The following is a 9,847-nucleotide window of genomic DNA, read 5'->3' as shown; positions in this document are numbered from 1 at the left end:
GGCTGTAAGGTGCCACAGGACAGTCACTATTTATTGGGCTGGGGGGCTGTTTGTGCCTCTGGGTACTGGGAATGCCAGGGGGGCTGTAAGGTGCCACAGACAGTCACTATTTATTGGGCTGGGGGGGGCTGTTTGTGCCTCTGGGTACTGGGAATGCCAGGGGCTGTAAGGTGCCACAGACAGTCACTATTTATTGGGCTGGGGGGGCTGTTTGTGCCTCTGGGTACTGGGAATGCCAGGGGGGCTGTAAGGTGCCACAGACAGTCACTAGTTATTGGGCTGGGGGGGCTGTTTGTGCCTCTGGGTACTGGGAATGCCAGGGGGGCTGTAAGGTGCCACAGACAGCCCCCCCCCCCATACGTGTGTTTGCGCCATCATATCCCATTCCCAGGGACCCGCCCAATTCCCAACTCAATATAATGGCGAATAATAATTCGGCCTGTTGGTTACAAGCCCCTATTGGCAGTTCATGGCATCTCTAAAACATACACTCTGCCCATAGAACCAGATACCTCTGCCTATTCTACCTCCTCTTGCCAGCACCCCATATACCCAATCAGACTGCCGGGCCCTGCTTCCGTCACTTCCGGTACCCCGCCACATGCCCGAATCCCAGGCGTGACGTCATTGCAGTGCGCCGGAGCGGAAGCCAGCCTGGGCAACACGTGAGACCGAGTAGAAAGCGACTCCGGCAGTAGGTAAAGGCGCATAACGTGTATTCTCTCCCAGCTTTGTCAGACTGTGTGTAGTGACGGGAGGGCGGGCAAGTACTATTAATGGTCTAATACGGGATACGTGCTAAGCGTCTGTGGGAGCCTCGCAAACTTTAGCGTCCGACAGTGTAACGCTGTACCCGGTGTGTTGCGCTGGGATCCTGCAGTCCGGAATCAAGTAATAAAGCAGTCGCTTCCCTGTATAAGGAATGTTGGGAGCGTAGGAATCAAATCCTTATCTGTGTCCTTCGTCCTCACAGGGAGCCCTGGGGCAGCGTTATTTAGTAACATAGCGCATATCTGCCCCAGCGCAGTCACCTGCATACACTATTACCCTAGGGTGGTCAGATCACTTGAAGATTAAGGGACACGTCTAACATGCATGTTGGAGGGCAGCCCTGGTTGTACTTGAATTAAACTGCAATCAGTTCAGCCCTGCTGGCTGGATTTTTTATACCTTTCCCTGAATTTTCAAGTGTCCTGGTCACCCTGCATTATTCTGTTTTGGTGAGGACACACTGAGCTACCAGTCGCAGCTACTTTTTCAAGGCTACTAAACTCCAGAAAATCCCCTGCCATAGACAAGAGTGAGAATTGCCTCTGCTAAAACACACATAGAGACAACTATCAGTAAATGATCAGCATTGACTTTTTTAGTGACCAGGACAAGTAGCTGCTACTAGTAGCTCTGTGTGTCTTCAACCTCTGATTTCATGTCCTGTCCCAGACAGATCTAAAGTCATTAAACTTATTAAATAATGACATTTTCTGTTGCCTTTTACAGAGATCGTCATTCCCATTAGTTACTGCCCCCTACTGGCGACTATTAACCTGCCTTTATGGAGTGTTGGAGGCACCTAAAGTACCCCTGGGGGGTCCAGCACAGATGTGGGAGAACACATTTCTTATTTATAACAATTTTGGACATGCTACTGCCCCTTTAATAGTCTGTTAGAATCTAAGCTGCAAATTGGCAGGGAGTTGTATGTATGTATATCTTTATTTATAAGGCTCTACTTATGTACGCAGCGCTGTACAGTAGAATACATTAATACAAATGGGGTTATTAAGATAATAGATAAATACATAAAAAGTATAACAATAAATACAAGATACAGTTGCAATAAGTTAAGAGTCACAGACACAAGAGAATGGAGGTCCCTGCCCCGTAGAGCTTACAATCTATATAGATGGCATATATGTGTGATTGCCCTATGGTGCTATTTAAAAAAAAAATGTAGGGAATAGTGGGTAAAGCAAAGCAAGATGGCAACAGTAGGGTAACATGGTTACAGTAACACCCGATGATCCCTGCTTAGCAACCTGTGCCTCCCACAAAAAATGGACAGTGTTTTGTGAGATCTCAACACATTTACCCCCTTGCCCAGTGGCTAAACCTCAGCTGGTGTCTGTGGGCACTATGATGCTCATTGCAGGGATGATTTCTGTGTAATGCAGTGAGAGCTCCACCCCCAAAACAAGCAGTGATGTCAGCCTGTAACCTGTCATGGTAGGTACACACTGTAGAGGAACCATATGTCTTTTGAATCATGCTCTCTTTTCATACAGGTGCATCATGGGTAGGAAATTAGACCCGCTGAGGAAGGTGCCTCGTGGCCCAGGCCGTAAAGCAAGGAAGCAGCATGGGGCAGAAAATGAGCTAAAGAACATCCTGCAAGAGGGTGAGTGCCCACTGGATTGGGCTTTAATACCCATTTCATGCCTTTTTGTTCCACTTTCTGAACTTCCCCTTTAAGCATCTCTTAAAGTTACAGGCTGGAAATGCCCAACAGTGTATTTGGCCCCATGATGTTCTAGCTGTCTGTCTCCTCTCTGAGCCTCCATTGACTTTCTGCTCTCTCTTTCCCTCTCACTCAGACACAGAAGCAAAGCGCATGTCCAGCCGCGGCAGGAAGAGGTGAGATTGCTGAGCCTTGGGGCACAGGCAAAGCCAAGTATTTCTGGTGCTTGGTAATTGCTCAAACTTATCTGTCCCTTCCTTCCCTTGTCTCATTCCAGGGCACTAAAAAGGCGCATGTTACAGGAGCAAAAAGCAGCAGCCAAACCCCCAGCAAAGAGCAATGGTATGGAGTCTCTCTTGCCTCCCCTCCCCCATCCAGCTCCCCTTTCCTCATGTTTGTTAATATCTCTTTGATGTCTTGTCTCTCTCCCTTTCTCTCTTTTTTTGTCCTTTCCTAATGTTGTAACGCCGTTTGCTACATTATTCACTCTCTGTGTTTCTTTCCCATGGTTCTCAATCTATTTCAGCCAATGCAAAGCTCAAAATAGGCGAAAAGAAAGTCCTGCCGGGATTTACTGATGACAATGCAGAATGGCTGAAGCCTGTGAAAAGAGCTCGCAAGGAAGAAGATGAGGAAAGCGAAGATGATAGTGAGGAGGATAATGAAGAAGAAGAAGAGGGGGATGAAATGGAGGAGGTAGAGAATGGGATGGAGGAGGAGGTAGATGAAGAAATGGAAGAGAAGAGTGATGAGAGGGAAGATGCAGAAGAGGAAAGTGAAGATGAGGATGGTGATGATGAGGAGGAGGAGGATGGTGATGAGGAGGAGGATGGTGATGGTGAGTTTGGCGAATCCCTCTCCCTGTCAGACAGCGATGATCTTCAGGATGATTATGGAACCTCGTCAGGGGATGAGAAGGATGTAAGTGATATCAAGTGCACCTTTTCCCATTTCTCTGTTCCCCCACTGTGTAGTAATTGACATAATTTTTTTCTTTGTAGCTTCTTCCAATAGAGCGGGCATCCAAGAAGGAGAAAAAAAAACAAAAAAGGTAACACCCCTTTGTTTAGAATAATCCCCCCCACATACACACACAGACCCTATACCCTATTATTGCCTCTGTTCAGCCTGCGGTGCATTTCTAACTCTGCCCGGCCTGCTGGCTGCTATGCTGGGCACCCCTTCCTTTCCCTATTTGCACAGTTCTCTTTACCTGTAAATAACTCGACTTTTCATATCGGAATCTCTCCCATTCTGATCTGTTCCATATAGTGAAGAAGCTCTGACAGGAGAAGAGAGCACCATTCAGTTGAATGTAGATTCCGAAGAACTATTTCAGCTTCCAACTGAAGAAGAGTTGGAAAAGGAGCGTATCCTTATCTTTTTTTGGATTGTACCTCATTCCCACCCTTCCCGAATTTCTTAATTCTTTAAAATTTCTACACCCCAGCTCATGTTGCTTTAGAATGACCCTTCCTTAACTGCCCCTGCAGTCTCAACTGCCCCAGATCTTGTCACAGTGCAGGAGCGCATTAAGGATATAGTAGGAGTTCTGCAGAATTTCGCACAGCGCGGGGGAGGTCGGACGCGGCAGGAGTACCTCAAAGTGCTCAAGAAAGATCTCGCTACCTACTACAGTTACGGAGATTACATGATTGAGACGCTCAGTGAACTTTTCCCTGTGTCGGAGGTGAGAGTGAGCAGTGTATGAAAGGCGGTTGTATATATGGTGGGTGAGAGCTGTGCCGAGGAAATCTGGCATTGTGTCCTACAGAAAACATTTGGTACAATTGTTATTGCAAATTCAGTGTTGGCTGAAATGTATAAAATAGATGTTACAATAGTGCATTATGTTCTTGGTGAGGACAAGTTATGAAAGTTTCAGTTTGGGCTGTTACAAGCCCTGAATCTTTGAGTGGTTTCTCAAGTGCTTTATGGCTGAGATTCTAGCTATCTGTATAACAGAGCATTCTGTCACAGTGGCACAGATCCTATCTGATCCCCCCATTGTAAGCAGCAGTCCTGCCCTGCTTTATGGCAGAGATTCTAGCTATCTGTATAACAGAGCATTCTGTCACAGTGGCACAGATCCTATCTGATCCCCCCATTGTAAGCAGCAGTCCTGCCCTGCTTTATGGCTGAGATTCTAGCTATCTGTATAACAGAGCATTCTGTCACAGTGGCACATATCCTATCTGATCCCCCCCATTGTAAGCAGCAGTCCTGCCCTGCTTTATGGCTGAGATTCTAGCTATCTGTATAACAGAGCATTCTGTCACAGTGGCACAGATCCTATCTGATCCCCCCCATTGTAAGCAGCAGTCCTGCCCTGCTTTATGGCTGAGATTCTAGCTATCTGTATAACAGAGCATTCTGTCACAGTGGCACAGATCCTATCTGATCCCCCCCATTGTAAGCAGCAGTCCTGCCCTGCTTTATGGCTGAGATTCTAGCTATCTGTATAACAGAGCATTCTGTCACAGTGGCACAGATCCTATCTGATCCCCCCATTGTAAGCAGCAGTCCTGCCCTGCTTTATGGCTGTGATTCTAGCTATCTGTATAACAGAGCATTCTGTCACAGTGGCACAGATCCTATCTGATCCCCCCCATTGTAAGCAGCAGTCCTGCCCTGCTTTATGGCTGAGATTCTAGCTATCTGTATAACAGAGCATTCTGTCACAGTGGCACAGATCCTATCTGATTCCCCCATTGTAAGCAGCAGTCCTGCCCTGCTTTATGGCTGAGATTCTAGCTATCTGTATAACAGAGCATTCTGTCACAGTGGCACAGATCCTATCTGATTCCCCCATTGTAAGCAGCAGTCCTGCCCTGCTTTATGGCTGAGATTCTAGCTATCTGTATAACAGAGCATTCTGTCACAGTGGCACAGATCCTATCTGATCCCCATTGTAAGCAGCAGTCCTGCCCTGCTTTATGGCTGAGATTCTAGCTATCTGTATAACAGAGCATTCTGTCACAGTGGCACAGATCCTATCTGATCCCCATTGTAAGCAGCAGTCCTGCCCTGCTTTATGGCTGAGATTCTAGCTATCTGTATAATGGTATTTCATTACAGTGCCATGTCTACTGTTTTGTCCCATTGTATCTAAACCTTTCTTTTTCATTCTCCCTGGTTCCCCTTTCATTTAATTTCAGCTAGTAGATTTCCTTGAGGCTTGTGAAGTTCAGCGACCGATAACAATCAGGACCAACACTTTAAAGACAAGAAGACGTGACCTTGCTCAGGTGCAGAACTTTGTCAGCTCTAGTAACAAACGGCCCAAATCCCACTGTGTGCCATTACAACTACATGCTTCCCCCATTGGTTCTTTTCTTGTCCCAGTTGTCCTCTGAGGAAATAGGTGAAAGTGAGCATAACAAAAATCTTACTTTACTTTCTCTTTTTCTGTTATTTCTTAGGCTCTCATTAACCGCAGTGTAAATTTGGATCCCTTGGGTAAATGGTCAAAAACTGGACTTGTTATTTACGACTCTTCCGTGCCAATTGGTGAGTTTATGGGATGCGAGTTTGTGCCAAGGGAAGGACTCTGTGTTTGCTTGTGATGAGAAGCCTAACTTATTTTCTTGCTTGTGTGCCTAGGTGCCACCCCTGAGTACTTAGCCGGACATTACATGCTGCAAGGTGCGTCTAGTCTTTTACCAGTCATCGCGCTGGCTCCTCAGGAGAATGAGCGGGTGTTGGATATGTGTTGCGCACCTGGCGGCAAGACCAGCTACATGGGTAAGTAAAGGGAAATTAGAAAGGAGGAACAGATGGCAGATGGTAACTTGAAAGTAGACTGGTGCTGTCAGGAGAAATGCCCATTTTCGTTAATGTTCTGTTTCCTTATGTCTCCAGCTCAGCTGATGAAGAACACAGGTATAGTCGTGGCCAATGATATGAATGCAGACCGACTGCGCAGTGTTGTGGGCAATCTTCACCGGCTGGGGGTGACAAACTGCATCATCAGCAATTATGATGGGCGGCAGATATCCAAGGTCAGCTGACAATAGCAAAAGCTTGAGGGCATCAGGGTACTGGCATATATTGCCTATTAGGGGGATTTTTCATGGTTCTGAAGAGAAAGGCCAAGAACTGGCTTTGGAACTTACTGACTTTTTTTTTTTTTTTTTTTTTCAATACCTTACCAGGTGTTAGGGGGCTTTGACAGAGTGCTCCTTGATGCTCCGTGCAGTGGTACCGGGATTATCAGCAAGGATCCTGCCGTTAAAACAAATAAGGTAACACATATATTACTGTGGTGCTGCTCCATATTATTTTTTTGTTTATATTCTAAGGCAGTTGTTGCAAAACTATGGGGCTGGCCCTCCTAGGGCCTCTAGTGTAGGGAAAAGGGGCAGCCTGATTTTGAAAAGAGGATTTTTGTTTTCTTACCTTACATCCTTTTTTGTTCAGTTCCATAGGGGACACAGGAACAATAGTGGTTGCCTCTGCATGTGTGATGCTAAAGTGAGCTCCATAGTTCTGTTGGCACCCAGTATCTATTCAGTATTTCTTGTCCTGATTATAACCAGTACATTTGCTAACTTTTTCTGGAGCCCCAGAAACAAGTTCACAGCCTGAGTAAGTGAAAGAAGGTACAATGGCAGTGCAATAATGCTGTGTATTTGTATTTACGCAGAGTGTACAGGATGTCCAGCGTTGTGCCCACATACAGAAGGAACTGATTCTCAGTGCTATTGATGCTCTGGATGCCCAGTCACAGACTGGCGGGTTTATGGTGTATTGTACCTGCTCCATAACGGTGAGTTGGCTGGACTGTATCCACAGCTGCTTCAGGCAGGGTGAAATGAGACACCTTTTGTTTATTACACTCTGTCCCCTTTGTTTTCCAAGTGTTTTCTTCCTTGGTTCATTTTATATGGTTAAACTGATGGCACCTTGCTTAGTGGTACTGCTGAGTGGCACATTGTTTGTCAAGACAACAGAAAAAGTCCGGTTCAAGCCTAATTCTAAGTCTCTGTCCCTGCAGGTGGAGGAAAATGAATGTGTAGTGGATTATGCTTTAAAGAAGAGAAATGTCAAACTTGTCCCAACAGGACTGGATTTTGGAAAGGAAGGTTTTGTCAGGTAATAGTGACATCCTTGTATATGTGCCCTTACACTTCCTGCTGATTGTTTGCTAGGATCACCTTGCATTTGTTATTGTATTGCCTGTGATTCCTTGGGTAAAGATGTGTTTTGGGCTTTGCCACCAGAATCTGTACTGGCTGCACAATGGATTGGTCAGTGTGTCCATTTATAAATAATCCTTCCCACTGTCAGGTTCAAGGAACGGCGATTTCACCCATCGCTGCGGCAGGCACGAAGATTTTACCCACACACTCACAATATGGACGGCTTTTTCATTGCAAAGCTGCGCAAGTTCTCCAACACCATCCCCAAGCCAAATAAAGGTAAGCTTCTTTTGTAACCGCTAATGCATCTCTGCTGAGGTCTGTAAGGCATCTTACGGTTATTGATATAAATGTATTCCCAAACACTGCATGCTTATTCTCTATATCAGTGGGGCCCAATTTATTCCATATCGTACTGTGCTACAAGTGTAAGAGCTGGTTTTTTTTTTTGAGCAGTCTTGGGGGGACATAGATATCTCTGAGGGTCACATGTGGAAAAGCCCTTCCTAGACTTATGCCTGCTGACAGTTTCTCGTGTGTTTTGCCTTATGTGTCTGAGCAAGTGTATGCTTTGGCTCATAGTTGCCTCAAGTTAGTTATGCTTTTCCCTTAGTTTCTTTACTCCTTAGCCTCTTTTGACATCTTCCCTTCAGTGACCCCATTCCCAGTCATGGGTTCTGAAATCCTTTCCAGCATTTTTATCCAGGTTTCCTCTGTATAGAACCTCCCTTCATTATGCAGTTCCTTGACTGCGAATCAGTATCTCACATGATCCTATACAATTTGCTTTACTTTCTCCCCTTAAGATGAAGAGACTGAGACCCCCAGCCCAGATCAGCTGAATGAGGACAAAGCCACAAAGCAGAAAGCTACAAAGAGGAAAGCTCCAGAGGAGAATGATGTGAAGGACAACACAGCGAAGAAGGAAGGGGGGAATGAGAAGATGCCAAAGAAGAAAGGGGGGAATGAGAAGACGCCAAAGAAAGGGGGGAATGTGAAGGCGCCAAAGAAGAAAGGGGGAAATGAGAAGGCAGCAAAGGAAAAAGGGGCAAATGAGAAGGAACCAGAGAAGAAAGCTCAGAAAAAGAAAGTTGCAATAAAGAAAGCTCATATGAAGAAAGCTGTGAAGGTGACTGGCAATAAAAATAAGAAGAAAGTAGCATCAAAGAAGAAAAAGATGTTCAAAAAGAAAACGAATAAATAACTTTTTCCGCATGACATTGACCATCTGTTGCCCTGTGACTCAGCCTGCCTGCTGCTCCTCCATAGAACTTCAGAATGTTCTGCAAACTGAAAGGTGGTTGGGAGCATCTTGAATGTGGCCTTGAGCCTGGCCACCCTCAGAGTCTGTGGGGTTCTGTGGGAGAATCAGCAGAAATAATAGACATTCTGGCACTGGCCCATCTTTATTTTCCTGCATATTCCATGCAGGGCTACTGTTATGTAAACTCTTATGATGATGTATAGTGTCTTGGGTCTCACACCTCCAGACTTCTGTTTCCAACCAAGGCAGCCGCCAGCCCTGTAAACATATTGGTTCTGTTTTATAAAAATAGAAAAAAAAAATATTGTTTTTATGGAGTTTGACTTTGGGTCTGTCAGTTCCAGGAAAGAGCAGATGCCCGGAACGGAGAGGGCTGAAGGGGTGAGGGTTTAAATGCACATGTGGTGCTGGGGGGAGTGAGGCTGATGTGTGTAAGGTGCTCCATTATTGATTGGTGCAAATATAGGGTGAGTGGCAGCCCACAATAAGCTGTAGGGGGCAGTATGTTGCCCACAGTCAGGATTGGACACATTGGTGCCTTATCTTATAGCCCTGCCACTCTTGCAAGATCTGGTTTGAGAGCGCTAGGGATGCCAGCTGGCACAGAATTGCCAGAAGCAATGTCTTCACTATAGCACTGCAACTGCTATGGAAAAACAGGTAAAAAGTATTTTTACTTGCACCAATCAGCAAGGAAGCCAGGCCTTAAACCACTGAGCTTCTCAAAAAGGAATACCCCTTTAGTGCAACCAAACCAAACTGCTGCAGTACAAGGCAAGGGTGTACAGCAGCACAAGTCCTGCCCTTGGAGTACAAAGGAGAAGGAGGCATCACAGTAGAGGAGGTGATGGTGGAATTCAGGGGAAGCCATGTTTTCCTGGGGCTGCTGTACACAAGGGCTCAGAGATTATACAATAGGTTTTCATGTAAGACAAGTGTAATTTTACTAAGAATCATTTTATCCAATCAAGTAGGAGCTGATTGATA

The 9,847-nt window shown here is 45.7% G+C and overlaps 1 protein-coding gene across 3 annotated transcripts; it reads left to right on the top strand.

The window, feature by feature from the left end:
• The first annotated feature begins 590 nt into the window (after positions 1-590).
• Positions 591-9,162, top strand: nop2 (NOP2 nucleolar protein). 3 transcript variants are annotated; one of them, XM_004915765.4, is made up of 17 exons: positions 591-694; positions 2,283-2,395; positions 2,592-2,631; positions 2,733-2,797; positions 2,982-3,376; positions 3,457-3,506; positions 3,728-3,825; positions 3,949-4,145; positions 5,614-5,703; positions 5,878-5,965; positions 6,059-6,199; positions 6,317-6,456; positions 6,610-6,699; positions 7,101-7,223; positions 7,452-7,549; positions 7,745-7,875; positions 8,403-9,162. In XM_004915765.4, the coding sequence occupies exons 2-17, from the start codon at positions 2,290-2,292 to the stop codon at positions 8,798-8,800; spliced, it is 2,250 nt and encodes a 749-aa protein (XP_004915822.1). In that variant the 5' UTR covers positions 591-694; positions 2,283-2,289; the 3' UTR covers positions 8,801-9,162. The 3 variants fall into 3 exon arrangements, with proteins under 3 accessions (XP_004915822.1, XP_002941729.1, XP_004915821.1); XM_002941683.2 differs by having other exon boundaries at positions 612-698; XM_004915764.4 differs by lacking the exon at positions 591-694 and adding an exon at positions 776-891.
• Positions 9,163-9,847: the final 685 nt, after the last annotated feature.

The sequence above is a fragment of the Xenopus tropicalis genome, chromosome 7 (genome assembly GCF_000004195.4).
Source record: "Xenopus tropicalis strain Nigerian chromosome 7, UCB_Xtro_10.0, whole genome shotgun sequence".
NCBI classification, from domain to species: Eukaryota; Metazoa; Chordata; class Amphibia; order Anura; family Pipidae; genus Xenopus; species Xenopus tropicalis.
This window is presented reverse-complemented; position numbering and strand designations above follow the sequence as displayed.

Coding starts and splice junctions, on each gene's coding strand:
- nop2 (XM_004915765.4), top strand. CDS start 2,290: ATGGGTAGGAAATTAGACCCGCTGAGGAAGGTGCCTCGTGGCCCAGGC. Junction 2,396..2,591: donor AAAGAACATCCTGCAAGAGG/GTGAGTGCCCAC, acceptor CCTCTCACTCAG/ACACAGAAGCAAAGCGCATG. Junction 6,700..7,100: donor CTGCCGTTAAAACAAATAAG/GTAACACATATA, acceptor GTATTTACGCAG/AGTGTACAGGATGTCCAGCG.